This window comes from Hippichthys cyanospilos, chromosome 17, assembly GCF_059441005.1.
Source record: "Hippichthys cyanospilos isolate Australia breed blue-spotted pipefish chromosome 17, RoL_Hcya_1.0, whole genome shotgun sequence".
Taxonomy (NCBI): domain Eukaryota; kingdom Metazoa; phylum Chordata; class Actinopteri; order Syngnathiformes; family Syngnathidae; genus Hippichthys; species Hippichthys cyanospilos.
Window position 1 is genome coordinate 15750271 of NC_142385.1, and position 18790 is coordinate 15769060.

The 18790-nt window shown below is 44.9% G+C and overlaps 1 protein-coding gene across 1 annotated transcript; it reads right to left on the bottom strand.

Moving 5' to 3' along the window:
• Positions 1–106: 106 nt before the first annotated feature.
• kcnh4b (potassium voltage-gated channel, subfamily H (eag-related), member 4b) lies at positions 107–17306 on the bottom strand. Its single transcript, XM_088438824.1, has 16 exons — positions 17160–17306; positions 10412–10645; positions 9547–9678; positions 9335–9474; positions 8200–8440; positions 7324–7481; positions 7054–7255; positions 6759–6953; positions 6491–6690; positions 5707–5956; positions 5423–5637; positions 4112–4150; positions 3276–3619; positions 2554–2648; positions 2202–2278; positions 107–1224 (listed from the first exon to the last, which is right to left on the bottom strand). Exons 1-16 carry the CDS (start codon positions 17233–17235, stop codon positions 508–510), a joined length of 3315 nt encoding a protein of 1104 aa, XP_088294950.1. The 5' UTR covers positions 17236–17306; the 3' UTR covers positions 107–507.
• Positions 17307–18790: the final 1484 nt, after the last annotated feature.

The window sequence follows — 18790 nt, forward strand, 5'->3', positions numbered from 1 at the left end:
TTAATATTAACATTGTCCTTATTTCATGGCCAGGATTATACTTTTACACATTAGCGCACAAACGTGCCGCGAATTAAAAGAGAAAAACAAACAAAGCATATGGCATATGATTGCCAGCATTTTACAGGTCGTCTGCTGCCGATTCCGCTTCACTTTTAGCTCCATCGAACTAAAAGTTGCAATCTGACAACACCTTTCTGGAAATTTCTGAAATGTTTGACCAAAAGATATATTCCTTTATTAATGCCTAGTTTATTGCGTGGGACGTAGGGCCAGAATTACGATTCAAAACCTTTTTTTTCCTTCATTTTATTCCATTTGACCATTTTATTCCATTCATAATTCTAAATACAATATTTAGCTTTTCATTCAGTCAGTGGAGCCCATCAAAAACCGCATGAAGTTGGACAAACATGAGAGCTTGAGGACTCAAGAGAGGGTCGGGGTCGGGGGTCCTCCCGGTCATGATTTCTTCAGTTTCGGAAACACTGCTTTGTTTTGTTTTTTTTAATCCGTGAGGTCCAAACACCACGACTGCTCGCTACTTTGCGTCTGCACGCCCACGCTGGACCTGGACGTGCTTTCGCTGTCCCTGCGGCTGCCCAGTAGGCACTCCAGACTGGGGTGGTCCACACTGAGACCGGGTTGGTTTAGATTGAGGCTAGGGCGGTCCAGATTAAGACCGGGAAGGTCCAAAGTGAGGACGGAGCGATCCGAAGGCTGGTCCAGACTCAGTCTGCGTCGGTCCACATTAAGACTGGGGTGGTCCGGGCTAAAGCTGGGAAAATCCAGACCGAGGCCAGGGTGGTCCAATCGGGGTGAGGTCGGGACTAGTAGCGGGGACGTACAAGCGGGGATTAAAGGCGGATGCGGGTCCCGGGCGTGACGGTCGTCGTCCCGGAGCGAGCTTCGCGGCGGTCCGAGAAGCGGGTAAGAACCGGCCGACGGGGCGGCGTCCGGGGAGTCCGCGTCGGGTCGCACGTACAGAGCCGGTTGGGATCGGCTGATGGCGGTCGGGCCGACCGGCCCCCCGCCGGGGATGTCTCCCGAAGTCCGCGGCGGGGGCGCGGCCAAGGTGGCGCCGCGACACCCGACCGGCTGCGCGGACGCCACCTGGTGGCGGAGGTAGGAATTGTGATGGGCGGAGACGTGCGTTTGGAGGAGTTGCGTGATACGGCGCAGGCCGTTGGCCAGATCCGACACTTCCTGGTTTAGCGAGCCCATCTGCGTGGAGAAAAGTGGACAAATCCACTTAGAGCGGTGCCAAATCCGCAGGGACGTCACCGCCGACTGGAAAAATGCGCAAGACGGTCTTCAAAATGTTGAGTCAGCTCTCCGGAGAGCCCCGCTGATTTATGGGTTGCCCGTTTTACAGCGTGAACATCTGGGGCTGCCCGCGCCCTATTTACCATCCGGAACGGAGACGCTGCATATTTTTTCGAGGATGACGCAGGAGAAGGCAAGAAGCCAAACATTAAGCAGCTTTTTTGAGGTGCGCGACCTCATTCGCGTGGCTTGAGCGCTTGACGTACGGGATCAAAATGGGAGAAAGTGGCAAACCCAACTGACGGGGAGCAGAAATTTTGGAAAATAAAAACGGTAAATTTTGGTAAAAAAATCTTTTAACTTTACTTTCAAACGAAACAATTTTGTTTAGCTTAAAAAAGCTTAATGCCAACAAACAAAGGGTTGAAAAATCGTATCGGTCGTGACGCCGTTCCGGCTGTACTGTCCATTCGATTGACCCAAACTTTACCGGACAACATTTTACCCTTATATATGAGGTGAATTTTTTGGCCCACATTAACACATTAAAACATAAGACAAAAAAAAAAATTTGGATAAAAAGGTAAACAAATAGTGAGAGTGCAGTCAAATGTTTGTGGACTTCATATCTTTGCTTTTGTAAGCACAGTAAAAGACACATATGTTTTAAAGCATAGGTGTCAAACTCCAGTCCTGGAGGGCCGGTATCCTGCATGTTTTCCGGTTTTCTCTCCCCAACACACCTGATTGAAATAATTAGTTCATTAACAGGAGCTTGAAAATGAGCCCAATCACTTGAATCAGGTCCGTTTGAGAGGGTTCAAAAACATGCAGGATACCGGCTCTCGCGGACTGGATTTTGACACATATGTTTTTTTTAATGACTTTTATGATGTTTTTTTTCAATGCCCCGCCCACAGCGGGCCACATCTTACCTTTTGGTGGAGTTGACTTATACTCTGCCGGACTTCCTCGGTTTCCAGCAGCAATTGGCCGTTCACTTGCGTGGACTCTATTGAATAGCAGCAGAATGTTAGCACGTCTAGCATGCTGTCATTTCTTTTTTATTATTATTATTCTGGTGAAACTGTGACTTTGAATGTGAATTTGAATTTTCTCATGATGATGAGTTGAGACGCCTTTTCCCATAAAACTGTCACTTTTCTTATTCATAATACAACAAATCCCGAAATCGAAGAATTTGAGTGTTTATCAAATCGCGCCGGTGAGGCGGCGGCGCGAGCCGAGGCTCCTGATTGGACGGCGGGTGGCGCGCGACTGGCTTACCACGGGTCCCGCCGCTTCCTCTTCCTGCTTGCGGCCCGGTTCGCTCCACGTTGAAATGGAAGGCGCGTCCGTCGTCCTCGATGCCGTCCACGACCCTTGAGCCCAAGCAACCAGAGAGCGCTTTCAAGCGGGACTCCGGCCAGCCGCCGGCGGGGGCGGCGTGGGAGGACCGCCCGGAACGGGTCACAGTCACGCCCCCGAGGTTTCCGAGGACTCGGACTGGACTTCCGAGATTACTTCTTGCGGGTGAGTTTGTTTAACTGAACAATTGACTTTATGAGTCGATTCAGTGGAACCATAAAAGGACAGAGAGATATTTATTCACCTAAAAGAGTCACTCGGTTGTTTGTTTCATGATTGGCACGCTTGGAACTGAATATGCTTCCATTAAGGACGCTTAAATGAGTCACGTGGTTGTTTCCATCTTTGCTCACTTACTGTAAGTGCTTTTAAAGACGGGCAGAAGATCAAACAGATATGGCTTATATAAAAACGTTTTTGCTTTGGTTCGGATTAAAGCGGTCCTTCTCAAATACTGCTTCAAATTTAGATTGAGCGCGGGAAATACAGGAAGTGATTCCCGAGCGGAGCCCTATATGGTACTCGCTGAAAAGCTGTGTCATTTGGCGCACCTACCGCAATGAATTCTTGCTTCCGTGGAAATGTTTATGCATTTTTAGCATCGATATGGATTCCGAGTCAAAAAGCGGGCGCGGGTTTACCTGGGACTAAGTTCGGGGGGTCCGAAGCAGGCGACGGTGGGGATGAGGAGCTCGGAAGGCTTGAGCTCCCGGCAGGACTCTCGGGCGCGCTCCGTCTCGGTCTGCGGCGAGGAGGGGGCGCGGCCCGGGAAGCCGCGGCCGAGGTTGGGCGAGCGGCAGCGGCGCAGCGCGTTGAACTGCCGCAGCTCGTCGCCCAGCAGGTTGCCCAGGGAGGTGCGGCGCACGGGGCTGCCCAGGCTGGGCAGCAGCAGGTTGCGGCGCGAGCGAGGCGACGGGGAGGCCGGGAAGCCGTCCGAGGAATCCCCCCGCTTGCCCCTTTCCGCTAAAGGGGGAAGTCGCGATTCCTGACGTGCGAAAAAAATGACACTCATGACTCATGACACTCAACGTTTAGAAGAACATTTAGAACAATTTACAAGAACATTTAGAACAATTTAGAAGAACATTTAACTCATTCACTGCCAATGACGGCTACAGACGTCAAAGTACATTTTTTTACGGGGGGCTGGCTGACACAGCCGGCAAAGCACCCTGTTTTAAGTGTTTTTAAGTGATTTTTTTCTTATGGGAGTTCATCGTCGAAAAAAGGTTGAGGCCACCTGCTTTTAATCCAATTAATTTGAGCGAAATTGTTGGCATGCAGTTCAGTGTTCACAAGTTGCACTGAAAGCAACTTTTGAAGCTGATGGCGTGATGTAGGCCACAGAGACCCCCGCTTTCTTCTTATCCATGCTCTACATGAGTTCCGACCTGAAGGGAAAGTCCGTGTCCCAGAAAAACACACACACACACACACCGTTCTTAATAGGTGGAGGAAAGCTTGGCAATGAACTCACATGCGGGATCCTGGGCGACCTTGAAAACCTGCCGAGTCCCTGCGGAGAGAAGAAATAGGCAGCCGTCAAGCCCACAAATTGACTTCATTTGCATTTTGACACCCCCACCCCCCAAAAAAAGTTCAAAGGAACCAAGTTGAAGAAGCGTTTTATCGCACGGGAGAGGAAGGCAAGAACATTTATGAGCAAAAGTGAAAAATATTTGATGGGGGGGTACATGATTGAAAACAGTTTGCGCTTGTACCCCCAAATTTTTCAACAATACGTTTTAACTGTGACAAATGTGTCATTTATCCTGGCATCCAAAAAAGGCGCTTTGTCTGGGTCTGGGCCCCCGATTATTCCATCTCCCGCGGAGCGGCGGCGTCATTAAACGCCACGCCATCCGGACCGGCGCCCCACGCCGCCCACCAACTAACTCATCTTCCTCTGGCAAGTTATTAGGAAAGGCCGGCTCGAAGGGTTTTCCCTGACTCGGATAAATCCTAAAAATAGCCCGCCATCTGGCAGATTGGACAGCGCCGTATTATATTTTCCTACGGTCTGTTTCCTTGGCAACGTCGAAACGGCTTTTTTTTTGGACTAATGGCTCCAGAAAGTGGACGCCATCCCAGAGTAACTCTCGCCCTTGAGGGGCGTTATGGCCCAATGTAAATAAATATATAAATATATATATATTTTTTAATTTAAATGAAAGTCCATTTAAAATAAGAATGCCTTTAATTTTTACCTGTCATTGGAAACGATATGCTTCAAATGTATTTGCAACTTGCTGAAATTAAGAATTTTTGATTTGTTTTTGTACCCTGACTGTTCTTATAACCATTACGAAAAAAAAAAGTATGGATTTAGGGTCTTTGGCAGGTTTTTTTTTTTTTATCTTGCTGGCAGGTTTTTTGTTTTTTTTTTGCTTAAAACGGGAAAATTTGCCTACTTTTCAGATTTCTTTTTTTGTATATTTTCTTGTACTTTTTGCAGTGCAAGTTAGAAAAGCGCTATGTAAGTAAAGGTCCATATAAAATAAGATGTAGACTTAAATTTGATCGTTTCTTTGAAAACTACTTCATTGAAATTGTGCAAACTTGCTTCAATGAAGAATTTCTTCGCTTTTTTCCACTCTGACTGTTCTTAAAACCGTTAGGAAGAAAATCCTTGAATGAGGTTGTATCGTGCCCCCCCAGACCACCAGAGGCGCTGCTTAAAGCACGGAAAGACAACAAATTCTTAGCCAATTGGCAATTCTTTTCCCTCAGAACGAGAAAATCGACGTCATTTTCAATGTGGTTTTCTTGCAGCTTTGGCGCGCCGCACCTGTTCCTGGCTTCCCTCCCGCAGGTTGTAGGTGATGTTATTGTGGATGTCGGAGGCGAAGACGCCGGCGTACTCGGGGTAAAGGTGGAGCACTTCCCTCAGCCCGCGCACGCTGATGTACTGGAGGTCGCAGTAGGTCAGCGCCTTGACGTCGGCGTTGGTCTTGATCACCTGCTCTCCGTCGGGCAGGTCGCAGCCGATCAGGTCGCCTTTCCCTGCCGTTACCAAAATAGAATCGGACGCGGGCCGGGCGGCGGCGGCGGAAAGCCGGCGAGGGAACCGACCCAGTATGGCCAGCACCACGCCGTCCTTGAGGACCTCCAAGGAGCCGGAGCAGACAAAGTAGTTGGCGTGGAGGGCGTCGCCCTGGCGGATCAGGTACTCGCCGGGAACGCAGAAGGACGTCTTGATGTGCAGCGAGAGCGAGCGCAGGCAGCCGCGGCTGGCGCCCTTGAACACGGCCAGCTGCAGGATGTCCTTGTTCAGGTGCGTGGCGATGTCGGCGCGCAGCTCGTCCGGGAAGTCGTGCAGCAGCTGCCGGAGGAAAAAAAAAATCACAGTCGATAAGATGAATAGAAAAAAAGATGAATCAATCAAGTCGATTCATTCGAAACCCCAAAAGAGCTTCGGTTGTAAATTGACGCTTAAGTAAATGGGCTTTTTTGAAAATAGATTTAAAGACATGTCACTGAATGTGAAATCTTAAGAAAAAATACATTAAAAATGTAAGAAAAAGTCATAAAAATCAAACACATTATATTTAAAAATCTTAAATGAAAAATAAAACACATAATAGCTCTTAAAATAACATATTGTATGTTTACCTGAAGCAAATTCCATGCAAATAACGAAATGACGAATGAAGTTTCAAATTCAAGTTCAGTTCGAGAGGTGTGGAAATAATAATAAACATCAAATTTAGAGGTGAATAATTTTTACCATTATTTTGAAATCGAAACGAGGAAGGAGCCGAACAAATGAAAGGTGGGGGGGGATTGAAAAAGGCGGAAATCGGAGCGCGGAAAACGATCCGCCCGTTTCGGCCCTCGCTTCGTTTCTCCGGCTCACCTCGTTGGCGTCGATGCCGTTGTTGACGGACCAGGTGGTCTGGAAGTACTCCAGCATGCGCTGCTTGAGCTGCTGGGGCAGGCCGTGCACGCGGATGAAGTCCTTCAGGTCCTTCATGCGCGTGTGGTAGAGCGAGCGGCGCGAGTACATGCGCTGGATGATGGCCGTCACGTTGCCGAAGACCAGGGCGTGCATGAGCGCTGAGGGGCGCAGTCCCGCCGTCAGCCCCCGGAGGGCGGCGCCGGGCGGCCGAGGCGAGGCTACGTACCGCCCACCAGCATGGTGCAGATGGAGAAGATCTTCTCGGCGTCGGTGTTGGCGCAGACGTTGCCGAAGCCCACGCTGGTCAGGCTGCTGAGGGTGAAGTAGAGGGCGGCCACGTAGGCGCTGCGCACCGACGGCCCGCCCGCCGTGCTGTTGGCGTACGGCGTCTCCAGCCGCTTGCCCAGCTCGTGCAGCCAACCTGCCGCGCCCGGGACAAAAACAAACAAACAAACGCAAATTGTTTTCTTATCGCACGTGAAAATCCAAGTTGGATTTCAAGCGGCGGTTCGCGCGCTGACCGATTTCCCAAGTGTGACTGGTCTCCAGCTCCTTGCGACCGATCATGTACCAGACGCAGGCCATCCAGTGGGCCAGCAGGGCGAAGACGGACATGAGCAGCGTCAGCACCATGGCGCTGTACTGCGAGTAGCGGTCCAGCTTCTGCAGCAGCCGCAGCAACCGAAGCAGACGCACCGTCTTCAGCAGGTGCACCAGCGACGTCTGCCGGGGGGGGGGGGGGCAGCGTTCATTCACGCATTCGGCGAGAGCGAGACGCGGCCGTGACTCACCACTGTGATGTTGAAGGCGTAGAGGAGGTCGAAGGGCAAAGCGGCCACCAGGTCCACAAAGAACCAGGTGGTGGCGTAGTGGATGCAGATGGAACGCGACTGGTACACCACCTGACCCGACTGGCTCACAAAGGTGGTGCGGAAGTTCAGGATGATGTCTGCCGCCGGGAAAACGCATCAACATGCCGATAAAAAAACGACTCCTTCAAATGAGTTCAAAGTCTAAAAAAATACGCTACTTTTTAGTGTTTTCGTTTTTTGGGGTCATGAGACTTCAATGAGCTGAAATCATATGCAAAATGCAACTAACATTATGAACCCTTGTGCAGCCTTTTGATATTTACATTATTTACCTTTTTTTTTAACTTTTTAATCCATCATATTTGTTTTAACAAATACATAATTATGAAGAATGATGTGGAAGAAAAAAAATGACGATTAAATACTACAACATTTAAAGCTATGCATTATTATAACATAACAGGGATCCCAGGTCAAGTATTGGGCCATTAGCAGCCTTATTTGTTAGGTATCGAGTAGTTATGGGAGCTACCGATACCACCTAGACAACATAGAATTTTCCTTTGCAATTTTATTACACTGCTTAACAATTCTTGCGCACTTTTGAATTTCAGATGTAAAATGTGTTATAAACAAAACGTATTGTTATGACACAGCAAAAGCTAACATTGACCTCCTTGCCAGTAGTTGGCGCTCTACTTTAATGGTCTGACACTGATTTTAAATAACAAAAATAAATCAAATCAATATATATCGTAAGTTGATTAACTTGACTTCAAAGAAAGTGGAAGTGGCTCATACATGAAAAGAGTTTTACTTTTTTTTTTTTTTAGTTTGAAGGAAGCAGACGTGTACCGGTGATGAAGAGCATCTCGACGGCGATGTCGCTGACGATGGTGGAGCGGGCGGCGGTCAGGTTGTCGTGATACGGCGTGAAGCTGACGTTGTAGGGCACGGTGACGGCCACGTAGAAGGTGGCCAGCAGGATCAGCCAATCCCACAGCGCCTTGGACACGCTGTAGTGCAGCAGCAGGAAGCGGGAGCGCTGCACCGCCGCCACTTTGTACTCCGGCACCGACGGACGATCCATCATCTTCTGAAAAAAACAGACCAAATGAAAATGGACTCCTTGTGCGATATTTTGACCATTTTGGGCCATTTTCATATTTGCGGGATTTTTACCCAGGAATGACATCCTTTGTCCATTGGAATTTGGACTTTTTTCTTCTCCTATTTTCATGCGGAATTCCGACTTTCAAGTCTAAGCAGCTCGTGTTTACCATCTCATCAATTGTGTTTTAAGGTATTACATAAAAATGGAACCTGTTACCTGAATCCTTCTATTCCGTGGCTATTTACAGTGTTTACGCGTGTGGGTGTATAAGGGTGAGTTGGCCCACACCTATATGAGAACTATGAAAAAAAATAAATAAAAGAATCACGGAGGAGGAAGCCAAGGCGAAGAAAAATAGAACAAGGGGGGAAAAAAATGGAGCGTTGCATTGTGGGAGGACCGAGGCGTCTGATAAGACATTTGCCAAACAGGACTTCATTCAGCAAGTCTTTCATTCAAGTTTCATTTTTTTTCCATAAAAAACTTGGACATATATATATATATATAACTTTAAAAAATACAAATATTCAAGCTCATTCAAGATTCGTGTGTGTATGTATGTGGTTTAATTTGGCTTGAGCACAAATCGGCAAATAGGTGAGTTTTTTAATTGCAAATAACTGAGCTGCTCCCCGAAAAAAAAAAAAAAATTGAATAAGTGCTTTCCACCTTATTTTTTAATTGACCTGAGTTCAAAACAGCAAATTAGTTTTGTGACCTTTTTTATTTTTTATTTATTTTTTAATAAAACTGGCAAACAAACGGCAGACTGCATCATTCCGTTGGTATTTTTATAGACGTTTTTGGCCCTCGATGAGAGATATTTGCATTTTGCATTCATCTGCCAACATTTTTGTACGGCGCGGGCGTACTGACCCCGCCCAGGTTGACGTCGCCCTTGGCGCGTCGGGAGAAGCGGCCGGTCAGCTGGTAGAGGACGGCGCGCCCTCGCTTGCGGGCCTCGCTCAGGCGCGAGCCTCCCTTCCGCCGCCGCCGCCGCTTGTCCTCCTCGGCCACTGGCGCGCGAAACGCAAGCCCGGGCTAGCGCGCCAGGTCGTCCCGCCGGACGTTTGAAAGCCGCCGCCCACCTTGCGCGGCGCTGTTGCGCTGACATTTGCCGTGGCTGTCGGTGACGTCCTTGAAGGAGAAGAGGAAGAGGACCATCTCGCCCTTCTCGTTCTTGATGGGCACGATGTCCAGCAGGCACCAGAACGCCGCGCCTGGCAAACACAACAAACACGATTCCTCCGGATCGCATTTATATTCGGTGTGCTCAGTATCGCTTTTTTCTTCACTTGTAACTTTTCAAATCCATTCCATTTTTACAAACAATTATTCGCTGGTTGAGCTAAATGAGAAAATGGATGGTTCCATGACAAATGACAAAATAAAAATGCACAATGAAAGGCTAATTAACCATTATTTGCAGAATGCATATATTTATTTAAATGCATTTAGTCTTATTTTTAAATAATATTTGTATTTTCAAGAAAAAAAATATTTTTATATTTTTTTATATTATTATATTTTATAATATTTTTTTGTGTTGTTATATTAGATTATATGTATATTTTTTAGATCAGTTAAACTTTGGCGTGTTTGGATTCCCCTACTAATATTTTACAAAATTTACGATTTCAGTATGGATTTTAGAAGTTATACTGTCAGGAGCAAAATTATGTGATTTTATTATGTGAATTTATATGATTTTTTTTTTTTTACAACATACAGCTTTGGGGAGTATTTTAAAGCAGAAAAAAACTGTAAATTTGGGGGATATTTTGCAAACGGTTTCATTTTCTGGAAAAAAGAAAAAAACCTTTTTTCTAACTACTTTTTACCAAACATATTTTCAGTTTTATGATCAGGTTCTAATCCAAAAATGATTTGTATACCAGTTTGGCCTATTTTAGACCGCCCTAAAATGGCAGGAATAAGCAATGATTTGCGTACCGTCCTTCCTGTAGAAGTGCACCTGGGCCTGGTACTCGTGGCGTCCCTCCAGGGCCTTCTCCATCTGCTGGGCCACGCGCTCGCTGGTGTCGGCGCCGTACAGGAAGCGGCAGCTGCAGTTCTTCTGCATCACCTCGCTGCGCGTGAAGCCCGTCAGCTCGCAGAAGCCGTCCGAGCAGTACACGATGGGGTAGCCGCGCTGGCCCTGCGCGTTGCCCAGCAGGAAGTTGCTGTCTGACGCCAGTCGACAAAAACATCATCACATGCAAGGGAACTTTGGACAAATAACCGAGGAGGAAACGCCTCAAAAGAGGCTCGGCGGGATTCTCGGAAAGTCCCATTCTTTGGAATATTTGGAATTTTGGGATTTACGGGACTCTGAAAGTGAAAGTGTGGACTTTATTCCCAGAACTTTCACTTTGAACTCAAAATTCCAACTGCAAAGTGAGAATTCTGACTTTTTTATATTTTGACTATTTTCATTTCTGACTATAAAGTGAAAGGTTTGACTTTATTTTCAGAATTCTTAGAATAAAGTCAGAATTTGGGGAAGAAAGTCAGAATTTTGAGAATGACGTCAGATTTCTCAATGTAGTGACTGATTTTATTCTCGGAATTCTCAGAATAAAGTCAGAATCCTGGGAATAAAGTTAGAGTTTTTAGAAAAAAGTCAGATTTCTCACTTTAGTGACTGACTGTTCTCAGAATTCTTAGAATAAAGTCAGAATTCTGGGAATAAAGTCAGAATTTTAAGAATAACGTCCAATTTTTCACTTTAGTGACAGACTTTACTCTCAGAATTCTTAGAATAAAGTCAGAATTCTGGGAACAAAGCCAGAATTTTGAGAATAACGTCAGATTTCTCACTTTAGTGACAGACTTTATTCTTAGAATTCTCAGAATAAAGTCAGAATTCTTGGAATAAAGCCACAAGAATGAAGTCAGAATCCTCACTTCAGTGACTGACTTAGAATTCTTAAAATAAAGTCAGAATTCTCACATAGTGTCTAACTTATTCTCAAAATTCTTAGAATAAAGTCCGAGTTCTGGCAATAGTAATCAGAATCCTGGGAATACATTTCCTATATTGAGTCCCCAAAGCACCCAAAAAAAGTCCTGAGGGCAAATGAAAATGGCCGTGTGACGATTGCCAATCGCCACACTCATCAACACGCGCTAATATCTGTGCACGCCAGCCTCAGCTTTTTATTAGCCACATGATTAGCGCGCCGCGCCGGCGTGATGATGATTATTATTATTAAAAAAAAAGAATGATGGCAGAAAGCAATACAAGAGCAGATGAGTGTGCGCGCGGGCAATTCATCCAAATGTCAAGCCGCAGCAATTGTTTTGCTCATTAGCGCACACTTTCGCTTTTTTTTAAACATTGTAGCATCGTGATTAAAATGATGAAGAGCCTAGCATTGCGTGAAAAACCCCAGAAATTTTTTTTCTTCTCTTTTCCTTATTCTAATGACACAAGGTTACAGTTCATATTTGTATCACGGTTATTATTATTATTATTTTGCCATGAGAGTCTATTTTTTCATTGTGTCATAACAGATATGAGGTTGGAATAATAAATGTCTGGAAAAGCAAAATATTAGCATAAAAATCACTTGCGCTAAAGTGTAATTTCACACAGACGCTCACAAAAAAGCTTTTCTCTGCTTTTTGTTTAGAAAATAATGTTTTCGTGAAACCAACTCACGTTCTACTGCTAATTACTAAAGAACAGAAGAAGATAGAAAAGTCAGCCATTTTGTCGTCAATCTCTTCAATGAGTTCATTATTGTAAAGACATTTTTGGGTCGACGTCCCCACCAGGGGACCTGAAATGTGAGTGGAGGGGAAAAAAAAGCATGTCTCCTTAAAGAAAATGGTGCGAAACGCCGCCGCCGTCACCGCCGTCAGATTACGGCGGCGGCCAGTCGGCACAGATGTGTCGTTAAGGAAGGGGCGGGGCCACAGCGCGCAATCTCCAGCAGAAGATTAGACTGCTTGGCGCGGTCGCACGCTCGCACGCCGATTAGCGCGCGTGTTCCACTTTATGCTTGTAGGCCAAAAGCGCTCGGAACAGGACGAGGAAAAGGACAATGACACATCTAGGAACCTTTCTGTTCGTTAACGCAGCATAACAAAGCAACAAGTTTTATCTACACTCGTTTAAGAAAGCAATTTCGATTCTTGCTCAGAGACGTCAAATGTTGAATGTGAATTTCTTAAGGATGTCCACATAAATAAGCAGAACTTTGCTTTCAATTTATCAGGCATCTATTCTTTATCCTCTGCAAAGACGAACGAGATATAACGTGTATGTTGTTTGTCCCAGTTTGGACCCGCACACACTCATTATAATGCACGTTTTTTGGATGCATTTTAAACCTGTGTGTCATATTGCATTTCCTGCTATTTTTGCACCATGCTATTGAGCGGCGGTCGAGATAAGAGGACAGACAGGCAGACTGGGCCATTCGAATTAGCTTGGTAGTGCTAAATAGCAGCTAGCGTTAAAGTCAAACCAAACTTTCTCAAAGCCAATAGTTTTTACATGTTTATTTGCCGTAAAACATTTCTCATTGTGGCTTCTCGGTGCTATAAATCCTGAAAAATAAAGAGATGCACTATTCTTAGGTGAAGGTTATATAAAGCGTCTCAGTGCGCCAACAGGCCGGAATTCATTTTTGGAACCGATTCGCCTTCCGTGTTCCATCTTTGTCAGCTTCCCATCTATTGCGCGGACTGGCTTTTTTTATGATTCTTTTTTTGTTATGAAAAGGACAATTTTGGTGTCCAGCAGAGATTTGCGAGCGAGCGAACGGTCCCGCGTGAGCCCGGGAACACTCGACTGTGATGTATACGAGCAATTGGAGCAAATCTGCGGGGTGCCGTGAGGACTTTATTGCGCCGCGCTCAAAAAGCTGGTCGAGCGCCAGCTGCTTTTTGATGGGCTCCGTGCTGCACATAACCAAAAAATTGTTAAAAAAAAAAACGCTCCTTGTGTTGCAGCCTAGCAATGAAAGTGTTATGGTTTCAAAGCGCGTGTGTGTGTTTGTGTCACAATGTGACTGGACTTCTCAGCAAGTGAAAGGTGCGGGTACAAAGGGGCTTCTTATCAGCTGCCTCCATACCGCCGCTGTCCCCTGTGTGAATGTGTGTGTCCGTGTAAGTGGCACAAACACACGGCGGGCGCGCGAGGTGTATTTAACGAGCTATATGCCGGAACCTTCCGTGGCTGCCAAATATTTTGCAAAACACTTCAATCTCATTACATTTCTTATTAACGGTCTCGTCGACGTTTAATGAAATTCAACCGAAAATGAAATCAAAATGACACAAAGAACGAGCAAAACACTGTTTGCAAACTTTAGCTTTTGACCCAACGACTAACTGCTTTTAACTCAGTTTATTTTGTATCTTTTTTGGGTTTTTTTTGTATCTATTTTGGTGTCAAGGTCTTTAATGAAGTTTTAAAGGGACAGTGTGTAAGATTTAGACCGTTTTGCATTATAAAAGGAATAAATTAAATGGTTTTAAATTTTAAAAACTTGCGAATAAATATGTTCTTCATGACCAACATTATGTTTTAAATATAATCGTAGGTCTAGTTATCATGAAATGATATTGCATGGGGGGGTGGCACTCCTCCGGTGGCGGCCATGTCTGTTCTAGCTAGGGACAACGGTAAAGGCAGCACCTCCCGCTTTCCGTAATGAAAAACGGTTGAAATCTTACACATTGTCCCTTTAACACGCTTCTTCAAACCTAAAACCACATCACAATGGCAGTGAAAGACAGTTGAAGGGCAAACATTCTGGTGCAAAACATGAAGCTACAAGCAAAGGCACTTTTTGCTAACTTTAGCCTTGACCTAACGTCTAATTGCTTTTAACTCCATTTGGGGTCTTTTTGCGTGTCAAGCTCTAATCAATAGTGGTGAGAAAATAATGCCCTGGGCTAGACAAAATTAATTAAAATTTTAATGGATTTTTTTTTTCAATAAGAGTAATAAAACTTATCTAAAACTGCATACTTGGATTGACGTAAGCCCTGGTTCTTAAATGCGGTGGTAAGTGAAAGCACCTCAACAAGGTACATGAGATTTTGACAGGGTCTCTGCAGGTATCATCAAGTCTAAATGAATTCTTATTAACGCCATGCAAAGTATATTGCTTTTCAAACTGAGAGCAAATTCATTGGAATGAGTGGATGCACATGGACACTTGTGATGCAATTTTCCAGGAAATGAGTCACAAATATATTACACTAACCCACCCAACTTTATTCAATTGAATATATATAAAAAATGTCTTATGGGTCTTAAAAATGTTTTTCCCTGGTTAGGTGGTATTTGCACCCCTTAAAAAAGGGCTGAAAACCAGTGCTGTGAAGCATTTGGTGGCGGTGTCAAATCCAAAAATAAGTGTGCGTACATGTGGCTAAGAATGACACGTCCGAGCCTGCGTTTTGACATTTGCTCCAGCCGAGTCGGCACTTTTCCCCAAATGTTTTAGCCGATTTGACGTATTTTCCAGAAGACTGTTTCAAACAATAACTGCAGCGCTTTGCCTCCGTACATACCCGAGACACCGAGGGAGGCAGCTGACTTCAACAATCGCGTATAGTGTCCACTTAAAATTACCATGAGACATTTTTTTTGGGGGGGGGGGGGACTCGTGTGTGCTATCTGTGAGCGGGTGGATTGACCCACAATGGCGCCTGCTCCGCGCGCAAGAGGTGGCGACCTGTCACCCGGGCAACAGGACAAAAGCTATTTTGAGCGTTTTGGCTCGGGGACGCGTCCCGCCGCCGTCAAAACGTTGGCCTTTGCACCGCGCTGCAGACGGCCAGCTGGGACCGTCATTCTTCTATCTTTTGTATTTAATGCAGAGCGCGCGCGCCAAAATTGGAATGCTTTGTTTTTTCTTGACTGACAGGGGCACTTAGCACGGAGCCCTAAGAAACCTGCCTAGCAACGAGACGTAACCGGTTCACAGCAAAATAGCGCAATTCCCCATATATAGGACACACCTGCGTATAAGACGCACCCTTAATTTTAGGGTCAAATTCTGGTATTTTCCATGCCAAGGATGCATCGACAGCTTGGAGACAATGTCAAACTAAATATCTTCCAAATATCTGCACCCGAAATAATGATGTTTTAGAATTGATTTAATTTAGTTCATTCATTTGTGCCTTGTTTGGCTTGGTCTTTGTTTTTTGGCGCCCCCTCTGGCCGCTTTTGATATTACATTTGTGACTGTGGATAAAATGCTAGCTAATGTTATGTAGTGCTGCATTCCATGTGTTTAGCTCGTTAGCATTTTGTTAGCACTTTGCAATGATAAGTACTCATTTGCATCTAATTCATGTTGTGTATTGATATGAATACCATTTGTAATTCAATTATATGAATGATTTAATGTGATTAGTGTGCATTTTTGTAGATTTTCAAGCAGCCTCAAAAGTATTTGATCTCGATAGCTATTGTTTGTCATTACTGGTGAGCTAACCCCCCCCCAAAAAAAAAAAAAAATCTCAAGCAGTCCGTGGTGATAAAAAAGTTGGGGACCCCTGCCTTTAAGTAATCTGGCAAAATTGCATCATATTTCTCCATGAATTTAACGTGGGCCCCCAAGGATTTGCGGCTCCAGAGGCAGGAGACTTGAAACGAGACTCACAACACACACGTGCACACACGCACACACACACACGCATCCCCACGGCCGCAGCCTGCAACGAGGCACGCACGCGCTCCCCGAGGAGGCAGCAGCTACAAAACAACAGAGTGGCAAAGCGGCCGCCTACGTGGGCGCTAAACCTCTGAGGTCAAAGAAAAGAAGACATTTATTTGGGGGGAGTGTGTGTGTGTGTGTGTGGGGGGGGGTAATAGACAAACGAAGACCAGCTACGTTTACAAAGATGAGGTGTTTGTGTATACACTTACGCTAAAAAACAGTTGGCTTAAAAGTAATCCAATTATGTGTCAAAAAGGACTGATGCGATATTTGGGGGAATTTGACCCAAATTTTGATGATGATTTGAATGAAGAAAATCCAATTTATTAAGTTGCCTTGTACAAAATGACCCATTTTTGGCGTTGTTTTGTGTTGGGTGGGATTTTTTTTCTTTTATGTTTTTTATACATTTTTTGTTGTTTATGATTTATTTTTTCCTTCATGCTGTACTGTATGTCTTTTCATATTTTTTTCTTTAGTTTTGTTTCTTTCCGAAGGGTTCTTTTTCATCTTTTATTCTGTAAGTATTTGTTTTTATTGATGATGCTTTTTTTCAGTTTTTCTTCTGTTTAATATACTGTATTGTTTTGTGTTTTCGTTTGTTATACATGTCATTGTTTATTGTTTTATCATTGCTTATACAGTATGTCCCATTTTAAAATGTATCATGTATGTTTTAAGGGTGTAAAACCTTGCACGGTATACCAAATGCCCTTTTCTCAGGCAGGCATGAACTTTTTCTCACATTTTTCTGGTCACGGTCAAACTTCAAAACCTTCATAGAAAGCATGCAAAAAACGGTTCAGTGAGGCAACGCAATTTTTTTTCTTCTCAGCTGCACAATGAATGAATTCCCTCACAAATGTAGTTAGTGAGCTGCGTTTCTGCCTGAATGACAACAGGTGGACCGGACTCTTGTAAATCGCACCTACCGCCATCTAGCGGAGGAGCATTCCGCACGTCACTATACGTCGCCGGCAAAGATAGAAGGAGGAGCGGCTCGCACTTACGGGTGCCGTCGAAGCGAGTGGCGATGTTATCCAGGAAGGTGTTCTGGGGGGCCAGGAGCCCCTTCATCACCGGCATGTTGCTTCCAGGCGGGGGTCACGTCACTCCAAAGGCGCGGCGAGGGGGGGCTCCCCGCGGGCGCAGCCCCACCATCTTAAAAAAGCCCCAAAGGAGCCCCGTGCAAACATTGTGCGGGGAAGTTGGGCGCCAATGCGTGGCATCTTCCGCTCTCCTCCTGGCGCTCCTGCATCCTGCGCCCTGTGAGGCGGCGGCCAATCAGAGAGCGAGCGAGCGAGCGAGCGAGCGAGCGAGAGAGAGAGGGAGGGAGAAAGCGAGGGGCTGACAGCAGTCATGGAAGCCACTATCAGCACATGGCTTTTGTGTGCGCCGGGAGATGGATGCTCTCTATTGTGCTCGCTCTCATTTCATTTCATACGGCTCCTTTTACAAAGTATGTTCCGGATCAATATTGACTCGGGCCCGGAGAATCCTCGCGGGCAAACAGAGCTTTTCAAAATCTACCCGTACGGGATGAAAAGAGTCCGAGCTGGTCCGAGCGCGTCTGATTGGTCCATCCCAGATGAACTGATCTGAAATCAGGCGGTAAAACTGACTGGATTTGGCCAAAGTGTCATTTGTTTTTAAAGTGTCACAAGTAGGGCTGACGCTGTCAAATATTTGGGGGATTGATTCTACTGGGATTAAGTCATTAAGATTGTTATCTTTGGAAAAAAATATAAGTATACATCATGCTGTATCATTGCGAAAAAAAAAAGCAAAATACATCAACTTTCACCAACTGTTAACTACTCTTTTTTTTTTTTTACAGTGTTTATACTGGTTACAGGTTAGTCTAAAACTGAAAAAAGTATTACCAAGTGCATCTAAGTGGCTGAAAAAAAAATAAATGATGACAATCCTGGTTTTATTGCGATCAAACCTCATATGGCAAAAACAAAGCCTTTTGCTTGGGGTCATCTGCACCCTCCAAAAATCATCGATAAAAAATGTATATAAGTATTTCAAGTAAACAAAAGAAAAACCTCTAAAACTGAAAAAAATAAACAATGCAAGTGGCATCAAATTGCCTAAAAAAAACGTTGCTCATACTTATTTTATTGCAATTACAATTCATGTGGCTAAAACGAAGATGACACCCCAATTATTGAAATGATTATTTATAAAAAATGAATAAGTATATCTAAAACCATATCCACTTTTAACATTAATAAAAGAAAAAAAAGCAATGAAAACTTTCAACAACTGTCAATTACTTTTCCAGAGCAATTTTTTTTCAGATTTCGGCTGGAAAGAAAAACATTGTTCAATGCTGCGAAATTTGCCTCGATTGGGTTTGAAAAGAAATATTCCTGTCTGCTCTCCATTTTCAGCCCATACGGCGTAACTCTTTTTTTTTTTTTTTAGCTGTCTTTTAAATTGGAGCTTGCGTCATACCCCGTCTCATGCCATCCCGGACCCTCATCCCCCCTTTTTTGCAGCATCCTCGTGAGAGAATTAAGGCTCTGCGGGCAGAAAAGCCGCTAAGAGCGGATTACGCGCATAAGCCGGGAGATGTTTTTCATGACGACTTGATGCTTAACACGCCCAAGTAACACGTCTGACGAGTCAACAA